The sequence below is a fragment of the Rhinatrema bivittatum genome, chromosome 16, assembly GCF_901001135.1.
Source record: "Rhinatrema bivittatum chromosome 16, aRhiBiv1.1, whole genome shotgun sequence".
NCBI classification, from domain to species: Eukaryota; Metazoa; Chordata; class Amphibia; order Gymnophiona; family Rhinatrematidae; genus Rhinatrema; species Rhinatrema bivittatum.
In genome coordinates, this window is record NC_042630.1 from 3,950,308 (window position 1) to 3,971,277 (window position 20,970).

The window sequence follows — 20,970 nt, forward strand, 5'->3', positions numbered from 1 at the left end:
AGGCTACCCTTTTTTGTATCCTGTTTAGAACAGGGTAAAGAAATCATATTTGAGAGATTCTTTAGGAATAAAGATGTTCTATTTTGTGGTAGAACATTTTTTTATTTCCTGATGTCTCCAGACCCACCAGACTCGTAGGAGGCATTTTCTATCCCTGGAAAGTAGGATTTTGTCTATTGGTGGTACTTTCTTTTTGAAGTTTCCTTGAAAATGTTTTATTACTTTTCAGGCAAAGACATCTCTTTTGACTCTGCATCTCGAGACCTTTTTCCTTGATAAACCCACCTCAGGGGAGACTTCTTCTTTAGCAACTTAAAGAATTACGACCTATAAATGTGAATTGTCTCCTCCCTCTCTAAATTTCAATCTCTTCCCCTGATTATTGGGTCTAAGTATGTAGCTAAACTTTGGTTACATTGTATAATGTGTATTTTCCAAGACTGCAAACTTTGTTGCTTTTTTTTTCTTTTATGTTGTAAAATTGAAAATTCAATAAAGAATAAAGAAAGTTTGTGTTACTAAGTTTCTGTGGTGTGAGGAAGCTAGAATCAGTAGGAGGTTATATTGCTGAATCCACTAAAGAAAGTTTTAGTGACCAAAATGGATAATGCAGACAGAACGATTGTGTGTGTTTGTAACATTAAGTAGAGTAGTGTGTCACCTTTCTGTGTCGAATCTTCTAATTTTCCTGTGCACTGCAGGATGCCACCGTGCAGGTTAGTACATGTGTTGTACAGTTTGGGGGCAATTTACAATCAAGCCCTTACTCTGTACAGGGGTTTGATAGTTTATTAACTTAAGAGCATAACAGATACCATGCTAGGTTCAAGGTCCATCAATCTCAGCAGTGCAGGTCCCAAATACCCAGCAGATCCCATGAAATAGATCTAATTCCTGTTACTCATTCACAGCAATAGCTTTTGTTAGTCTACAGTTAGTGTAGCTATGTTTAAAAAAGGATTGGATAAGTTCTTGGAGGAGAAGTCCATTAATGGCTATTAATCAATTATACTTAGGGAATAGCCACTGCTATTAATTGCATCAGTAGCATGGGATCTTCTTAGTGTTTGGGTACTTGCCAGGTTCTTATGGCCTGGATTGGCCACTGTTGGAAACAGGATGCTGGGCTTGATGGACCCTTGGTCTGACACAGCATGGCATGTTTTTATGTTCTTATGTTCTTACCTGGCCATGGAAATAAGAAAAAGAAATGCATAGACAGGAGGGGTCAACAAAAAGGCTGCAGGTGAGATACTTTTATTGGACCAACTCAAACCCATTCATTGGTGACGAGCTTTCCAGAGCTTTGCTCCCTTCACCAGATCAATGAAAAGACAGAGCAGTAACTGCCTAATATGAAATCAACAGAATAATGTCAGGAAAAGTTCCCATGATTTTGGTGAGGTCAATAAAGTACAAGACATTTATTTCTCATATTCCAGATAGCAGAGAAACAAAAAAATAGAATATGTGACAGCATGTAAAGATTTCTAGACCTACTACTTCTCTACCTAATAACGAAATGTCCTTAGTATGCAGGATGTGAGGTGCATATGTTTATATGCAACAGAAATCCTTGGTAAATTGAGCCCAAGGAGCTAAAGAAAACTTTCCAGTTTATCTTTTGGTCGGTTGCATGGTTTAACTCTTGCTAATTTGAAAAATGTTCTCATGAGCCTTAGGAAATTGTGTTCAGCTAAAAAGTTTCCTTAAGGCTTCTTTTACCTCTCTGTTTTTCAGGGTATAAATGATGGGGTTAATCAGAGGGATTAAAACATTATACAGCAGAGCAATGAGCTTGTTCTGATCCAGTGACTGCATGGATGTTGGCTTGACATACAAACATGTTAGAGTCCCATAGAAGAGAATAACGACCGTGAGGTGGGAGGAGCAGGTGGAGAAAGCTTTGCGTCTCCCCTCCGCAGACCTAATCCTCAGGATGGCAGAGATGATGTAGACGTAAGATGTAAGAGTTCCAGTAAAGCAGGGCACTGCTACAAATCCACCCAAAATATAAGTCACAAGATCAATGGTGGAGGTGCTGGTGCAGGAGAGCTTTAGCAGTGCTGAAAGGTCACAGAAGAAATGGTTAATCTCATTAGACCCACAGTACGAGAAATGAGAAAAAATGACAGTGTGTGTCACTGGTTCCAGAAATGAAAACATACAGGTGCCCATGGCCATCAGCACACAGAGTCTCTTATTCATGATCACAGCATAGCGCAGGGGGTGACATACAGCGACGTAGCGATCATAAGCCATGACTGTAAGAAGAAGAAGTTCTTCACATACTGAAAATATGAAAAAATATGCCTGTGTAAAACACCCAGCTGCAGAAATACTCTGACCCTTCCTTACACAGATATCCAGCAGCTTGGGGAGGGTGACTGAGGTGTAAGAGATATCCAGGAAGGACAGGTTACAGAGGAAAAAGTACATGGGGGTGTGCAGGCGAGGGTCCAGGCACGTCAGGACTATAATAGTGAGGTTCCCCATCAGGATGATCAGGTAAATCATTAAGAACAGAAGGAAAAAGGGGATTTGTAGCTGTGGAACTGCAGGAAACCCCAGAATGATGAATTCTGTCACTGTGGTGAGATTTTCCTCTTCCATTGATTTCTGGGAGGAGAAGAGTTGGAAAGAATGATGAGAACATATGAGACAAAGAGCTCAGACTATGAACACAGTTGCTGTAGGTAAGTAAGTACCATGTTGCCTGGTAAATTTATTTGTTATGTAATTGGTTGCACCGAATGCACACATTGGGACATGACGTTCAGCCTTCTTTACACAACCCACAGTTGTGGAATTATTAGATGAAATATCTTTTTAACTACATGTATCATAGAAGTCCTCCAAAAGGCAACATCATCCTAGCACCAATAAGACTGACTCTCCTCCTGAATAAATATAGTCCAAGAGTGCATTAGAACTCACTATTGGCCAGTGGCATCCAATGTTGGCCAGTGGCAACCACACATAGAAACATAGAAACATAGAAACATAGAAATGACGGCAGAAGAAGACCAAATGGCCCATCCAGTCTGCCCAGCAAGCTTCCCTCATTTCTCCTCTCATACTTATCTGTTTCTCTTAGCTCTTGGTTCTAATTCCCTTCCACCCCCGCCATTAATGTAGAGAGCGGTGATGGAGCTGCATCCAAGTGAAATATCTAGCTTGATTAGTTAGAGGTAGTAGGGGTAGTAACCGCCGCAATAAGCAAGCTACACCCATGCTTATTTGTTTTTACCCAGATTATGTTATACAGCCCTTATTGGTTGTTTATCTTCTCCCCTGCCGTTGAAGCAGGGAGCTATGCTGGATATGCGTGAGGTATCAGTTTTTTCTTCTCCCCTGCCGTTGAAGCAGAGAGCTATGCTGGATATGCATCGAAAGTGAAGTATCAGGCACATTTGGTTTGGGGTAGTAACCGCCGTAACAAGCCAGCTACTCCCCGCTTTGTGAGTGTGAATCCTTTTTTCTTCTCCCCTGCCGTTGAAGTTATGCTGGATATGCATGAAGCATCAGTTTTTCTTTTCCTCTGCCGTTGAAGCAGAGAGCTATGCTGGAAATTCGTGATGTATCAGTCTTTCTCCCATGCCGTTGAAGCAGAGAGCTTCAACGGCATGGGAGAAACGGCATGGGAGAAACACCAAACCTTTACAGCTCTTACAGAACGCTGCTGCACGTATCCTTACTAACACTAGAAAAAGAGATCACATCACTCCTACACTCATTGAACTCCACTGGCTACCAGTCCAATCACGTATCCTGTTCAAAACTCTATCCCTCATTCACAAAAGTATCACTAATGAAAACTTCAGTTGGCTCAGCCCCCCCTCCTACCTCGTTCCTCCACTAGATCCACACTTCCTGCCCTCCAAGGAACCCTCCGTTCCCCCTCCATCAAACCCTACAAGCTAAAATAGACAATGAATAGAGCCTTCTCCCTCGCCACCCCCACTCTCTGGAACTCCCTCCCTCCAGATATCCGCACAGAAACATCCACCCCAAAATTCAAAAAGAAACTAAAAACTTTGCTTTTTCAACAAGCCTACCTTCCCTCTACTCCCTCCACTTGATATATGAAAGCCACTTGTCCATATCACTCTCGTCTCCATTGTAAATATATTGTACATTATTTCTCTATTATTAATTTGATGACTTTCTCTGTTGTAATACCTGTTTAGCTTTTTAATTTTAGTTTCTGTTCCATGTAAAGGCTCCGCCTGTTAGTTCTGAGTTAAATGTACACCAATACGCTGTGCAAACCGCTGTCGGTATATAAAAAAATGTTAAATAAATAAATAAAATAAATAAATGTTGCCTGCTTTGAACCTGCACCACAGCTTGACCTGCCGGCTTTCTGTGTATTCTCTTAGAATTTCTCTTTCCTGAGATTTGTAAGGCAAGACTCACCTTATCTCAAACCAGGTTGCCTCTTCCCTAGTAATCCTTATCTATCTATATATACACACAGACCGAAAATATTCCTTAATGGAGATGATTCTGAGAACTGAAAACAAGTCTTGGTGATAATGTAAGATGTACTAAATCAAAATGAGAAACTCAAGAGTAAGAGGGACGGACGTATGATATTCACCCCAGAGATCTGAAAGAACTTAAACACAACATTTCAAACCTGTTGCTAGTAATCTGTAAACTATTATTTAATATAGACACAATTGTTATGCTTTATATGCAAATTATCAAATCTGGGATATTTAGATTATTTTTCTTAGTTTAGAAAGATGTATTTTTATGTGGAGTGAATGAAATGGATGATTTTTATAGACTAATCAAAAGCCAACCTAAACAGATAAATCTTTAATAATGTTTTAAAAGTTCTAGCACTGTTTGTTAGATGTAATTTCTGTAGAATATAGTTCCATAAAATCAGAGCAGCTACTGACAATGCCCTGTTTCAGGTCTCAGCAAAAGCAAAAAGAAAAAAACGGAGTAACCTTGTTGGATTATAAAGATGGATGAATGCATGAGCCCGTGGAAATGAATTGAAGACACTCAATTTATGGACCAGCATTAGGGTTTTATAAGAAATTCTAGAAAGATCCAGAAGCCAGTCTAGCTCTTTTAACATGAGGCAGATGTGATCTGTCGTAGAGCGGCCAGTGAACAGCCTAGCAGCTGAATTCTGGTTGTATTTAGGTGAACCAATATGTAAAATCAGAGTTGTATACAGCATGGAAATCAAAGGAGTAAAAACTCACAACTTGAAAAAATGGAAGTTACAACAAACTTGGGCCTGGATTTTCTAAAATCGCAGGCCTTTGAGAGTCACGTGGTAATGAGGGGGGGGGGGGGGGAAGCGGGGAGCAGGCCTGCGAAAGCTGGCAGCGATCACACCACCGCGGTGTTATCGCTGCAGGCTTTTGCACCCAGTAGCGACATCGTATAAGGTGATGCTATTAGGCGCGTTACTGACGGCGATAAAGGGGCCTTACCTTTTTGCCGTCAGCGAAGTTTCCACAGTGTCCACCCTGACGATGCCCCGATTCCTCCTCTTCCGGTGCTGACGCCACCCCGACTCCACCCCGATCTAGGTATCGTGTGCAATAGGGTTAGAAAATAACCCCTTGATTTGTTCTGTAAAATTAGGTCATTGTCAAGAAAGAGACTTTTTGCAGATTAACTAATTCATAGATTACTATGTTTGGATAAGTTCTTGGAAGAGAAGTCCATTACCTGCTATTAATCAAGTTTACTTAGGGAATAACCACTGCTATTAATTGCATCAGTAGCATGGGATCTTCTTAGTGTTTGGGTAATTGCCAGGTTCTTATGGCCTGGATTGGCCTCTGTTGGAAACAGGATGCTGGGCTTGATGGTCCCTTGGTCTGACCCAACATGGCAATTTCTTATGTTATCAATCAGAAATGATCTAGGAAAAACAAGTTGTTTCCTGCATTGGAGAACAAGGACCTCAGTTTTGGATAAGTTAAAGACCAACTTATTAAAAGTGAGCCAGTGGTGTCAAAAGTTTAGGAGATAGGAAAACAAGGTGATAGATGCCAAAGCCTTTTTCAATTCTTTATTAAGGTGGAGACGTGTAAAACAATTGCCCAACTCAGGCCGAGTTTCACCACTATTGAAGTGGCTACCTCAGGGGCTTACTGATTCATTGTTTCTCATTGTGAGATGAAAGGCTTTTATATTGTAAACGATCAGTGGTGCCAATGGGAAAAATATACTGACAATGTTCCGTGTCGATAGAGGAACTTAATTATTAAGATTTCCTTTCCGTTCCACACCTGGGATTGTAATCTCTACTCTTAACTGACTTTCTTTTCCAGCCAGCAGATATAAAACATCCTAGGGAGCACCTTTTCATTCAGTGGACTACCAAGTGTGGATGTGAGCAAGGTGACTAGCATAGCAGGGTTAAAAGAGGTTGGGACAAGTCCATAATGCATTATTAGCCAGGCAGACTAAAGGAAGCTATCGCTGTCCCTGGGAGTGAGGAACAGGAATTGGATCTGCTTTAGAGGATCTGGCAGGTGCTTGTGACCCAGACTGACCGCTGCCAGAGTCTGGATGCCAGGCTTGATGGACCTTAGTCTGTCCCAGCATGGCATTTATGTTCTTCTGTTTTCAATCACGATTTAAGCCAGATCTGAGCGAGGATATCACCTGCACAGAAAAGCTCTGGAATGGGAACACTTCTGTGGAAGGAGAGAGATGTGTTGGTCTGATGTGATGGGAGGATGAACACAGTCCAACACTTCTTAGGTCCTTAAAAGGTTAATCTCTATCCAACGATTTTGTTCTTTTTTACCCTTCCACAGATTTGTGGACAGATTTATGGCCTGAGTTAAACTCTCACAGTTATTTCTATTTCTTTTACAAGTTACACTACTTTTGTCCAAGATTTCGTTGGTGACTAATTTATGCCTTGGACAAATCTTAAGAACATATAATATGGCCTGCCGGGGCAGATCAAGGTGGCCGGCTCACAAGCACCCAGGAGATCCCCAAAAGTACATCTATTTCTTGTTACTCACTCTCTGGGATAGCGGTCAGTATAAAGAGATATCACAATACTGTACATGAGCATTCACGTTCACGTAGGTCACTCTTCAGGTGTCCGACATCCCTTAGCATTGAGCCAATGAAAGACTTCACAGCTTATTCAGTTTCTAGCTCTCGCCATAATCATTATGGCTACAGAACCAATTAGAATAAAATCTCTAAATATCGCAGCTCCTTTCAGTCTACAAGAACGATGGAGGAGAGGCTTCTCCAATGTAAATATCTCATTCTTTGTGAACAATGTGTCCAATGTTTTACAAAATTATCTGGCTAATGTGGAAAATCATTTGAAACATAATTTGTTGGGGCAGAAGGAAAACGATCTGAAGTGATCATGAAGTCAGGAGTCCTAACAACACAAAACCTGTAATGCATTTCCTTACTAACCTGAAACCTTCACACATTCTGTCAGGGTTTCCCGGGAATGTGTGAATAGCAAAAGGTTTAGAGATTTACAATTTTTTCTGTTTCTGATTTTTCAGATTTGGACAATTTTAAATCAACCACTTCTAAGTCCAGTCTCAGATGCTGATCCTTCTTTTATAAAACACATTGGTTGACCTGGGCCAAGATAGAAATGCCCCTGACCATTGCCCATAATGCAACATTTACCTGTAGCAGTAACGGTTGTTCCTCTTTCATCTTCTTTTGTCCCTCATATTCAGAAATCCTTCTGCCTCATCTATGTGACTTTATCAACATCTGGACAGCTAGAGACATTGGACCCTCACACAAGGGATTCTGACCCTTCTGAATCACCCTTAACCCACCGTCTCTATCTGACTGTGAGGTCGGAGGCACTAATAACGTTCCTGTGAGATCAGTAAGGAGGTCGTCCCCTCCAGCATCAAATCCACACTCTGCCCCATCTCCTGCAGCTCTGGTTTCAGTGGCGGCAGAGCAGCTCTGGTAATTGGGAGAGCAGGGGGAGAGAGGCTTCCATCAGGAATTTTTTTATAGGTTTAGTCCACTTTGAGTATGATAAGGAGGAACAGAGACGTTGATCAGACTCTAACCTGTTACTGCATTTGTTGCATTCTGGGATCACTTTATGTTCTGTTTCCCATCTCTCCCTGGAGCACAGCACTGTAGGAGGTGATGGGTTTCATATCTGATGCTAACACTAGTAGTCGATGATATAATTAGAGTCCTTACCTTAAGGAGAAAGGATTCATCTGCACCATCTTCAGTCTGGAAATCATCAGCTCTCGGTGTTATTTATCCTCCCAGCTGGTCCCTCTGGGAAAGGATCACTGAGGTTGACGATGAGAAATCACAGATTACACAAAAGAGATTCAAGTAAACTTTAGCTCATACATTTTCTCAGGTTGTGAGTTTCCAATTAATCAAAACAAGATTAATGGTTTTAAGTTGTCCACATGGCAGAGTGCACTAAAGGTGAATTTTAGAAGCGCTATGCGCGCATTAGTTATGGGATGTGCGAATCTGTTGGGTCGGCAGATGGCGAGAGGATTTGAAAAGCACCCGGAGACGCGCCCGGTTTTCAGAAGGCATCGGAGCGTGGGTCTGGTCTGGGGGAGCATGGGCATTGCAGGAGTTTTACCTGAATTTTGCATATAAATACTTAAGCGCACTCGAGCGTGCCAGGGTCCCTGCCCCATATCTTTACTTCTGCTATGGGTGAAGTGCAGGTGATAAAACAAAAACATCTGTGCACGTCAGCGGGGTTTTAAAGTCAGGGCTAACAGAGAGGAAGGAAGGCTATTAAACTTGGGGGGGTTTGGAAGACCTATCCCTTAACTGGAATGAACTGGTTTTACTGGCAATGGCATTGGCGCACAGCCCTTTTAAAATCCCTCCACTTAAGGGGTAGAAGAGAGATTTGTGTGCACAGGCAGGCGACCACTTACAACTGAGCTCATGTGCGTGAGGCCGTGCATGTATGTTATAAAATAGCCATGTCCCTAGGCACGGGACGATGAATGCATGCACATGTGCCCCACGTGCTGCTTTGAAACTTTCATCTAACTGTGCAGTCACGCTTCTGACGTCTGGGTTATACCCTTAGCAGTGCGAACCATTTCATCTGGCCAATTGGTGTTTATCTGCCATTATCTACGATGTTACTTATGGAAAATATATAGAGGAAAGCAGAGCCAACAACACAACTGAATGAACAAATGAAAAGTGGGGGAAATATAGATCATTGCATCAAAGTTTATAAGTACCTAGAAGCAGATAGTCCTAAAAGGATGTTGCACCTAATGTCTACCATGTGCAATGTTGTTATGATTGTGTTGTGAGCCTAACTTTGTTTGTGATACACCAGATGCACATGGAAGTGATCTGCAGAGATTAATGATAATATTTTATGAGCTATATAGCGGGGGCAACAGAGTTTATAAAATACCATGTATTTTTGCCCTGAAAAACTATTCCTCAAAGGGACTCCTATACAAAATAGTTGAGATAATTTATTTCCAGTGCATTGTTTCATCAATGGTCCTTGCTGCTGAATTTCAAAGAATCCAACTTTGATTAATCCTAGAACCTAACCCCTATTGCAGGAAGGTACTAGTGAGGAATCTCGAGTGGTCCAGAAGATTCTAGGAGATGTTCTGAATGGGTCCTGGGGTTTATCTCATTAGTTAAAGGCACAGGAATTACTGCAGGCAGTTTGGTATTGCACACGGGCAATGCTGAGGGAGCATGCACGAGGCACAGCAGATCTGCTGCTCATAGGTCTACGTGGATGCTCCTCCTCAAGACCTTGACTGTTGTGAGAAGAGGCTGCAATCGGGTCCATTTGCTAAATCCACTGAAGGAAAGGTTTAGTGACTGCAATGGACAATGCAGAGTGTGTGTGTGTGTGTGTGTGTGTGTGTTGGTGTGTGTGCGTGTGTGTGTGTGTGGTGTGTGTGTGTGTGTGTGTTGCTGTGTGTGTATGTGTGTGGTGTGTGTGTGTGTGTGTGTGTGAGAGAGAGAGTTTTTAAAATAAAGGGCAGGACTGGCCACGCCTCTCGGTGATGAATCTGCTGATTTTCCTGCCACCCCAGAGGTCAGTGCATGTGCTTTACAGTTTGGGGGGTGCTTTTTGGTGAAATGTTTGCCAATGCTTTCACCCAGGGACTTTTCACCGGTTCTCAAAGGGAATGTATGTGTGTATCATTTTCATTTCTGAACTGCTCCAGGAAAAAGTCTCCGCCAAGATTTGCACCCATTTTTCTGTGGATTCTTTCCCCCCGAAAAACAAATTGAGTCATTTCAAAAATAGAAAACTAGGGTGTGTGGTTGCCTCCCCCTGTCTAACCCTACCCTGGGAACACCTCAGTGAAAGCAGAGATGAAAGTAGGCACCTTGTACATCATTACATAGAGGAGGTAATTTTCTCAAAGGCTTCTTATCCACAAAACATTGCTCTCTCCAGTATGATAATTATCTGTTGGCAACTGGTTGCCCTTTCCGTAAGCACCTTGTTTTCAACTCAGCCACCATTGCCCGGCTGTGAAGATCAGTATAAGAGGAAAGAATGACCTCTGGGGGTGATGAATTGCACAGCCCTGCCCCAGAGGCTCCTGATGAGTTTCCCCGTAATACAAGGTGACCTTCAGAGAGCAGCAAGGTCAGCAAGCAGATGCTAAGAGCCTGATTTACTAATTCTTTTTTTTCTGGTCTGTGTCTAAGGAGAAAAAGATTCATAAATCAATGGTATGAGAAGTTTATTAATTTAAGAATATAAGAAATGCTATGCTGGGTCCATTGAGCCCAGTATCCTGTCTCCAACAGTGGCCAATCCAGGACACAAGTACCCGGCAGATCCCCTAAAGCAGATCCAGTTCCTGTTACTCAGTCCCAGGGACAGCAATAGCTTTCTTTAGTCTGCCTGGCTAATAATGTGATATGGACTTTTCCCAACCTCTTTTAAACCCTGCTGTGCTCGTTGCCTTGATCACATCCTCTGGAATAGAAATACATAGAAACAAGGGTCAACACACGGTTTGTAGGCAAGATCTTTTTATTGGAGTAACTCAAGATATCTGTGATGAGCTCTGCTCACTTGATCAGATCAATGAAAAGTCAGAGCAGTAACTGCCTAATATGCAATGAACAGGAAAAAAAAAAACTCAAGAAAAGTTCCTTTGATCTTAGCGAGAACAATAAGGTAATGAGACACTTGGCTCTCAGATTCCAGGTATCAGAGAAACAGAAATATAGAGAATTTTATAGCATATAAAGATTTGTATACCTATTCTTTTTGCAGACATCCTTAATAAAGAAGAAATTGGTCACACGTTTATATGTACTTATTTATTTATTAAAGGCTTTTATATACCGACTTTCTTGATACAAATCAAATCTACTCGGTTTACATCAAACTAAGTAGTAACTATAACCAACCAATCAACAAGAGACAATTTGAAGGAGCATAAAGTTACATTATAACAAGGAAGCCTTAACTGGGAGTAGGAAATAAGAAAGGGAGAACGAAGATAAAGTACTATACACAAGAGAGTATGGGAGGGAGGCAAGGAGCCGTCCTCATGATAACTTGTAAGCGTGATTTAGCATTTATTTATTTATTTACATAATTTCTGGAACAATTCTAAGTCAGGCTGTTGGGCTAATAGCGGGGAAGGCTCAGCAGAACAGCCATGTTTATATGCAACAGAAATCCTTTGAAAACTCAATCCAAGGAGGTATAGCAAACATTCCAATTTATCTTTTGCTTGGTTGCATAGATTTATCCTTGCTAATTTGAAAAATGTTCTTCTGAGAGTTAGGAAATTGCAACCTGTTAAAAAGATTCCTCATAGCTTCTTTTACCTCTTTATTTTTCAGGCTGTAAATGATGGGGTTAATTAGAGGGATTAAAACATTATACAGCAGAGCAATGAGCTTGTTTAGATCCAGAGACTGCATGGACGCTGGTCTCATATACAAACAAGTCAGAGTTACATAGAAGAGAATAACGACTGTGAGGTGGGAGGAGCAGGTGGAGAAGGCTTTGCGTCTCCCCTCCTTGGAACGGATCCTCAGGATGGCGGAGATGATGTAGATATAAGATGTCAGAGTTGCAATAAAGCAGGGCAGCATTACAGACTCACCCAAAATGTAAGTCACAAGATCAATGGTGGAGGTGCTGGTGCAGGAGAGGTTTAGCAGTGCTGAGATGTCACAGAAGAAATGGTTAATCTCATTGGACCCACAGTATGAGAAGTGAGAAAAAATGACAGTGTGTGCCACTGGTTCCAGAAATGCAAAGATCCAGGTCCCTGTGGCCATCAGCACACAGAGTCTCTTATTCATGATCACAGCATAGCGCAGGGGGTGACATACAGCGACGTAGCGGTCATAAGCCATGACTGTAAGAAGAAGACATTCTTCACATACTGAAAATATGAAAAAATATGCCTGTGTAAAACACCCAGCTGCAGAAATACTCTGACCTTTCCTTATGGAGATATCCAGCAGCTTGGGGAGGGTTATCGAGGTATAAGAGATATCGAGGAAGGACAAGTTACAGAGGAAAAAGTACATGGGGGTGTGCAGGCGAGGGTCCAGGCACGTCAGGGCTATAATAGTGAGGTTCCCCATCAGGATGATCAGGTAAATCAGTAAGAACAGAAGGAAAAGGGGGATTTGTAGCTCTGGGAATTCAGTAAACCCCAAAATGATGAATTCTGTCACTGTGGTGAGATTTTCCTCTTCCATTGGATTCTGGGATGAGAAGAGATGGAAAGAATGAAGAGAAGAAATGAGACACAGAGCTCAGACTATGAACACAGTTGCTGTAGGTAAGTAAGTACCATATTGCCCACGAAGATCCACATAATATATTTGTTAGATAACACTGGGGAACACAATTTTCATTGAGTTAGATCTGACACTTGCTTTTGACTAACTTTTGACAACTGAATCCAAAAATGACCCCAGTTTTTCTCTATCATGTCAACTTTTTAAGGTACAGGATACCCTTCCTTTGTCCCAAAAATCATACAAAATGTACATACAAAGGAAATAAAAGAAAAAATTACCTGAATATACTGTTTATTTAGAGTTATTTTATTCATAAAAAGACTATATATTGTTACTGTAAGTCAAATTGTGTACAAGTAGTAAAGTTCTGCTACCAAACATACATATTAAGGTAAAAATTTATGCTTATAACTTTTCCAGCAGTGTTCAATCTGTGGGCAATCGCGCCTGATGCTCCAACAATAGTCAGCCATCATATGTACATCCCATCGACCCTGATACCTTGCCTCCATGACCTTCAAATCTTGGTGGAATCGTTCACCTTGCTCATCACTGACTGCACCAAGGTTTTTCGGGAAGTCAGCAAGATGACTATGCAGAAAATGTACCTTCATGCTCAGATTGCAACAAAGCATTTTGAAACTCTCCAAGAGTTTCTGGACAATTTCGGTGTAATTCTGTGCTTGTGTATTTCCAAGAAAGTCCTTAACAAGGGTTTTGAATGACAACCAAGCATTCTTTTGGAGTTCTGACATTGTCCCAATGAAATGTTCATCTTTAATGAGCTGCCAAATCTGTGGACCGTCAACCACACCGGCTTGTATCTTTTCAAAGGACAGGCTAGGAAATGCCAAAATGAAATACAATAAAACAGTCTCCTTCAGTTGGCAAAGCTTTAACAAATTGCATTTTGATAAATCCAGGCCTAAGATAGGCTGTAGAGAAAAAACTTGACATGATAAAAGAAAACTAACTGCAGTTTTGAAATCAGCACGCCTATTTAAGTCTAAAACAGCTGAAAAATCAAACTCAACAGGAATTATGTTAAAAATTGTTCCCCAGTGTAATTAATTAGTTCACTTAATAAACACTTTGGGACATGAAGTTCAACCTTCTTTACACAACCCAGAGTTGTGGAATTATTTGATGCAATTTTTTTTTATTGAATTAAATGGATCATAAGAAGTCTTCCAAATAGACTCATCATCCTAGGACCAATCCAGGGCCGGCGGAAGCACTAGGCGAACTAGGCGATCGCCTAGGGCGCTGAGCATTAGGGGGCGCCGAGCCGCTGACGGCCAATGGCCGCCGGTGGACGTCATCCCAATGGCAGATACACACAGCAAGAAGATCGCAGGGCCGTGGTACAGTCGCGTCTAAACATGCTGGTGCTCCTCCTCCTTCCTGCCCGCGCGGCCCCGGAAGAAAAATGTTGCCGGAGCCGCGCGGGCAGGAAGGAGGAGGAGCATCAGCCAATGCAGGAACTTCTCCTCCTTCCTGCCCGCGCGGCCCCGGAAGAAAAATGTTGCCGGAGCCGCGCGGGCAGGAAGGAGGAGGAGGAGCATCAGCCAATGCAGGAACTTCTCCTCCTTCCTGCCCGCGCGGCCCCGGAAGAAAAATGTTGCCGGAGCCGCGCGGGCAGGAAAGAGGAGGAGCATCAGCCGCGTGCCGGAAGGAGGAGGAGCATCTGCCACGTTCAGAAGAGGATCAGCGCGGCTCGAGAAGACCGGGGCCGCTGCAGAGCCCATCCTGCAGTGGCCCGTGAAGAGGAGGCCCAGAGGTGAGAGAGACAGACTGAGGGTTTGTACAGTGTGTATGTGTGCGTGTATGAGATGAGTTGAGAGACTGTGTGTGTGTGTGGGAGTGAAGACCTGAATGTTTGCAGAGACAGCATGGGAGAGCCTTTGTGTGTGTGAGAGACAGCATGTGGTAGTGAGAGCCTGTGCTTGAGCAAGACAGCATGTGGGAGTGAGAGAGAGCCTGTGTGTGTGTCAGTCAGCATGTGACAGTGAGAGCCCGTGTGTAGGAATGATTGTATGAGAGAGAGCATGTGACAGTGAGAGCCTGTGCTTGAGCAGGACAGCATGTGGGAGTGAGAGAGAGCCTGTGTGTGTGAGTCAGCATGTGACAGTGAGAGCCTGTGTGTAGGAATGATTGTATGAGAGAGAGCATGTGACAGTGAGAACCTGTGCTTGAGCAAGACAGCATGTGGGAGTGAGAGTTAGACAGCATGTGCAAGAGAGAGACTGTGTATAAATGATTGTATGAGGGACAGCATGTGAGAATGAGTGCCTGTGTATGTGAGAGAGAGAAAGCATGTGAGAATGAGAACCTGACCGTGTGTTTGAGGGAAGCAGACAGATGGAGAGAAAAGAAATATGTTATAAAAGGAATTGGCAAAAAAATAAGAAAGGGAAGGTGGAAAAAAAAAAGCCTGTGACCAACCGATTAGAAAACTAAGATCAGACAGCAAATGTAAAAAGAAATAAATTACTTTTTACTGATTGGAACATGTAATCTTTGGGAATGTGCAAGAGTAGCACTTTCTCTATGCGGATCTCACAATGTACGAGATCAGCATAGAGGAACTGGAAGCCCATGGGGCCTGCACAGAGGAGGCAGCAGAATGGGCTTCAGTGCCAATAGCAGCAATCAGCACCTCCGCAATAGCCATACAGCGGCAGTGACAGTGGCAGCAGAAGAATGAGAGAGGCTCTGAGGTTGCTGGCAAAAGAAAGAGAGGGGGTCTCTGCCTTTAGTGTGTGCATGTGTATGAATGGGAGTTTGCCTGGCGGTGTATGTGTGTGAATGCATGGGTGCCTGCCTGAGGGTGTGTCTGTGAATGAGAATGTATGGGTGTCTTCCTGGGGTTTGTATGTGTGAGAATAGGTGCCTGCCTGTTTGTGGTGTATGGGTGTGTGTGAGAATAAATTGGTGCCTGCCTGGGGGTCTGTGTGTGTGAGAATGAATGTGTGCATGCCTGGGGGATGGGGAGGGAGTGGTGTGAAAATGAATGGGAGCCTGCCTGGGGTTCAGTGTGAGAATGACTAGGAGCTTGCCTGTGTGTGTGTGTGTGTGAGAATGAGTGGGAGCTTGCCTGGGAGTGTGTGTTTGTGTGTATATGAGGGAGCCAGTGAGAGTGAGAGCATGAGTGTGTATGAGAAAATCCAGGGGAGTAAGAGTTTGTGTGGGGGTGTGTGTGGAGGGGGAGAGAGTGCCTTAGAGCCTGAGTGTGTCAGTGTCTGTGAGAGCGAGAGGTTATGGTTGGGTATAAGAGCATGAATGTGTATGTATGTGACAGTGTATGTGTGAGAGAGAATGGACATGTGAGTATGTGTGAGAGAGAGAGGATAACCTCCTAATCCTTGATAATATCAGGATGACTGGAAATCAAGAGCTCCCATGTATGGACAGTTAGGGGCCTTTTAAAATCCTTATTAGTTTTAATTATTGTGTGTTATTTGATATATGTACTGTTTTGAAATATTTTATTGGTGTTTGGGAAATTGTAAAAAATGTATATGATTTTAATTAATAGAAATTCTATTTATCAGTAGTTTTAAAATATTTTATTAGTATGGTTTTACTATTATAACTGATGCTTTGTTTCTTGATTTTATTTGTTTTATGAGGAATGGTGGTTCTGTTTTTCCATTATTAATACACAGAGTCTGGCTTCTTGGGGTTTCCATTCCAGTTTTTGTCTAATTTGTGCTCCTTTATTTTGTATTCTGTATTTGGTGAGGGTCTGTCTCTGCTCTGTGTGTGTGACCACGATGAGAGATTCTGCTAGCATGTAGTGTCTGTATAGGGATCTATAGCAATTGGGTTTGTTTTGTTTCCTCAGTAGGTGGTGTATTGGTATTCTAGGACCCAGTGTAATATTTACCCATGCTTTTTCACAGGTAGGGTTATTGTTGTTTGAGTCCTTGGTGTTATTACTGTTATGTTATGATGGGATTGCAGTATAGATTTTGGGTGTCTCTTTTGCGGTGCTTTATGTTAGTTCACAATGTGTCTGGCAGTGGAAGGTGTTTGTGCTGCTGTTGCTGTGAGGTGACACCAGAATTTGAAAATATCTTTTAGTATGATGAGCTGTAAGGGAAACATGCAAGCTCCATTGTTTGGGGGAATTTCAGTAGATGCACAGAGTTACAGAACTGGAGGTGCAGGATTTGTATTGACATTCTGTCCCTTCCTATATATTCCAGACTTCATTCTCATAATCATAATCATACTAGAAGTGTGAAACTGGCCAGCTTTTTAAAATAATGCAGAGGACCCTTTGGACTTTTTTTAACAACACTTTTTTTTATAACCAATTTTAAAGCAGGATCCATGCTATAGAGGTGGGTGTGATGAAGAAATGTCATTTTGGCTCCCCCCCCACCCAAAACAAATTCTTCTGTCTAGAGATGCCACTGATTTTCTGTGGCACACAAATGCATTGGCCCCTGGGCGCCGGAGACCCTTGGTGCGCCACTGGGTGCGAGCCATATGGGGCCGCAAGTGGTGGCAAAGAGGAGTGGAGATTTGGCAGGCCGCAAGCAGTGCCTAATCTGCTCGCGACCCAGAAAACCCCAGTCAGCGGGCGTGATTGAGAATGAGGTAGGAGTCGGGGCCGAGACCGGGGGGGGGGGGGGGGGGGGCGCAAGGAAGAAGGCTCGCCTAGGGCGCCAAATCCCCTTGCACCGGCCCTGGACCAATCACATTGACCCTCCTGATGAATTAATACGTCCAATTGTGCAATAGAACTTACTGTTTGTCACTAATATTGACCAGTGGCATCCAATGTTGAATCCTTTGAACTTGCACCAGAGCTTGACCGCATGACCTTCTTAGAATTTCTCTTTTCTAAGATTTGTAAGGCAAGACTCAGCTTTTCTCAAATCAGGTTGACTCTTCCTCAATAATCCTTATCAATCTAAATACTCACAGCAAAAATATTCTTTGCTGCTGATGATGGTGAATTAACTTAATGATGGTATAGAAAAGATTTTAAATAAATAAATAAATAAATAAATAAATAAATGATGAGTGTAAGCAACTAAAGCAAATTTCTGTGGTAATGTAACATGTAATAGATAAAACTGACAAACTCAAGAGTAACAAATCACCAGGCATGAATGGTATTGACCCCACAGAACTGAAAGAACTCAAACAAGAAACTGCAAACCTGTTGCTAGTAACCTGTAATCTGTTATTTAAAACACTCGCAATACCTGAACACTGAATGTAATGCCAGTTTTTAAAAGGGTTGCAGGAGTGATCTGGGAAACTATAGATTGGTACGAGATAGCAAGGATTACAATCCAGCTAATTCTGACCACTTCTAAGCTGCCTGCTTGGAATATCTCCTACTACCCTCCGGGGTAATTTGCTGATTCCTAGAAGCTCTGGGTACCCGCTCCTTGGGGGCCCTTCTGCTTCTATCCACCCTCCGGGGTTTGCCTTGTTCTAACTACCCAGGACACCCGCTTCTCGGGGGTCTTCTCTGCTCTTTCTCCAGGGACCCTGCTGGAAGGGCTTAGGTACTCGCTCCTCAAGGGCCCACTCTCTCTCTTGGGTATCCTGCACCACGGATATGTTGGTGAGTGGAGGCTAAGTACCCGGAGGTATTGACGTCATGTGGTGGGGGCCGCCCCAGAGGTTCCCGCCATGATGCATTCAAAGGAGTGGGTAGCGCGCACACCCTAGGAGGCCTCAGGAGAAAACATGGCGAAGGCAATCACCCATGCCAGTCCAGGGACACCGGAGAGGTTGGCAAACAGCAGCGGAGGCAGCCATCTTTCCCAGAGGAGAGGAGAGAGGTAGAAAAGAGGTAAGGCAGAGAGGGCACAGCCATCTGCGACCGATGGATGAAATACTCATATTAAGACTGTAACCAAAAATGTCTTCTTCAAATTAAGGGTTTTACATGGCCTGAAAAACCTTCTTGAACCAATTTCAAGTTAGTGGTTCAGACATCAGTGTTACCTGTTTATTTATTACTGCAATGCCATACACCTTGGACTTCCTCAGTTGACTCTAAAACCTCTTCAACGTCTTCTCGATTCTACAGCACATTTAATTAGTGGAGCTAAATGTACTGATCACATTACGCCGACTTTAATCCATCTTCAGTGTCTTCCAGTCCCTTATAGAGTTCATTCAAAGATACTACCTATGACCCACAAATTGTTTCGTACTTCTTCATTTCCCTGGATAAATTCAATCTTATGTATATTTACCAACCAACCAGGAATCTTAGATCTCGGGAGCGGGTACTTCTTAAGGTGATTTCAATAAGAACAGCAAGACTGTCATCTGCAAGAGACTCTGCTTTTTCGGTAGCTGCCCCCAGTTTATGGAAACCCGCTCTAATGGTTTTCCTGTTTAAGCAAGTGTTTAAGTGTTAAGAGTCTGTGTACTTTTGGTAGCTTCTCCTATTCTATGGCATACTATTCTGGTATTTTAGAGCCTTATGGAGTGTTTAAAAATCTAATTACAGTCTTATAGGCCTTCCTAATTAAGCAAACATTTATCTGGATGTATGTCCGTTAGGAGATGGTCCTTGTTGAGCTTGATTGTTGTACTATTTTATGCAGTTTGATAATTTATATTTTTATTTGTTGATTATTATATATGTTATTTTGTACATCACTTAGGGCCGGATTTTAAGAGGGTTACGCGCATAAGTTATGCGCGTAACCCTCTTAAAAGGCCCCTGCAAGCGCCGGGACGTGCGTAAGTCCCGGGGCTTTGCAAAGGGGGCGTGTCCGGGGTGTGTCAGGTGGGCGGCGCGAATTTCGGGGCGGGGCGGGAGGTGTGTTGGGGGTGTGATGCTGGCCCGGGGGCGTGGTCGAGGCCTCCGGACCAGCCCCCGGGTCAGGTGATGGCGCGCCAGCAGCCCGCTGGTGCCCACAGATTTACGCCTGCCTCTGGCAGGTGTAAATCTGCCGACAAGGTAGGGGGTGGATTTATATAGGGCCAGGGGGGTGGGTTAGGTAGGGGAAGAGAGGGGAAGGTGAGGGGAGGCGGAAGGAAAGTTCCCTCCGAGGCCGCTCCGATTTCGGAGCGGCCTCGGAGGGAACAGGTAGCGTGCGCCGGGCTCACAAATGTGCACCCCCTTGCGTGCGCTGACCCCGGATTTTATAAGATACGCGCGGCTACGTGTGTATCTTATAAAATCCAGCATACTTTTGTTCGCGCGTGCGCTGTTTTTGAAAATGTACCCCTTACAGCTTACGGACAAACAGGCCAATTTTAAAAGCCCTGCGTGCATAAAAGTTAGGAGTTATGTGTGTGGCTGGGCCCTGTGTGCTGCTTGCATATTCTAAAGGGCCCCCCCCGATACAGCTGAAGTGCTGGGCCTGAAGAAAGGGGCGGGCCAGGGGGCAGGGTCTGGGCTAGGGAGGGGTGGGACGGAGGGCGGGCCAGGACAGCGCCATTACACAATGTCCTGGGGAAGAATGCGCTGGCAGCCAGGCCGGCGTGCGGAGATGATTTCTGCTCTGAGGAGCAGTAAGTATGACCCCCCCCCCCCCAAAAAAAAATACTAGTTAGGGGAGGAGAAGGGGAGGAAAAATAGGGTTAGGATTGAGGAAGGTCTCTCCCAGTCCGCTCCTTAATTGGAGTTATCTGCCTAAGTTACACCTGCTCAATAGCAGATCGAGGCTGAGACGGGTAAGACTTATCCGGTTAAGTAGCAGTTTATTTAGGGATATTCCTCAGTATAGCAGCGCTGCTGAATATCCCATCTAATTTAGCTGGATAAGTCTATCCGGCTGACATGGATATCTGCTTGTGTTTTGAATACTGACCCCAGTCTGCTGATTACTGTTACTCAAAGTCTGCTGAGCATCAGCTTTTGGATGCTTCATAATCATCTGACGTTAAACATTGGGAAAACAGAGCTTGTTTTTCTAGGGATACTGATTTTGGTACTGGGGACATCCATCCATTCAGTTTAAAGACTCAGTCCAGAATTTAAACCTCACACTCAGCAGCTTCTTAGGTCAGGTACTATCAATTATGCATATTATGACATTTAAAATACATTTTAAATCAAAGGGATTTTTGGATTGTGATTCAAGCTTTTGTGCTTAGTCATTGATTATTGGCAATCTCTATACATTGGGCTCCTTTCTTCCTCCTTGAGGGCCTTACAGGTCCTTCAGAATTTGGCAGCTTGTCTCGTCATGGGGGAACACCTCTGGGACCTTG

The 20,970-nt window shown here is 43.4% G+C and overlaps 2 protein-coding genes across 2 annotated transcripts; both read right to left on the minus strand.

Moving 5' to 3' along the window:
- Window positions 1-1,692: 1,692 nt before the first annotated feature.
- Window positions 1,693-2,613, minus strand: LOC115078417 (olfactory receptor 1009-like). Its single transcript, XM_029581332.1, has one exon. It carries the CDS (start codon window positions 2,611-2,613, stop codon window positions 1,693-1,695), a length of 921 nt encoding a protein of 306 aa, XP_029437192.1.
- Window positions 2,614-11,724: 9,111 nt separating this feature from the next.
- On the minus strand, window positions 11,725-12,720 carry LOC115078420 (olfactory receptor 1009-like). Its single transcript, XM_029581333.1, has one exon. It carries the CDS (start codon window positions 12,718-12,720, stop codon window positions 11,725-11,727), a length of 996 nt encoding a protein of 331 aa, XP_029437193.1.
- Between the last annotated feature and the right edge of the window lie 8,250 nt (window positions 12,721-20,970).

What these genes read in the sequence shown, in the direction of transcription:
- LOC115078417 (XM_029581332.1), bottom strand. Translation starts at nt 2,613, where the DNA reads ATGGAAGAGGAAAATCTCACCACAGTGACAGAATTCATCATTCTGGGG.
- LOC115078420 (XM_029581333.1), bottom strand. Translation starts at nt 12,720, where the DNA reads ATGGAAGAGGAAAATCTCACCACAGTGACAGAATTCATCATTTTGGGG.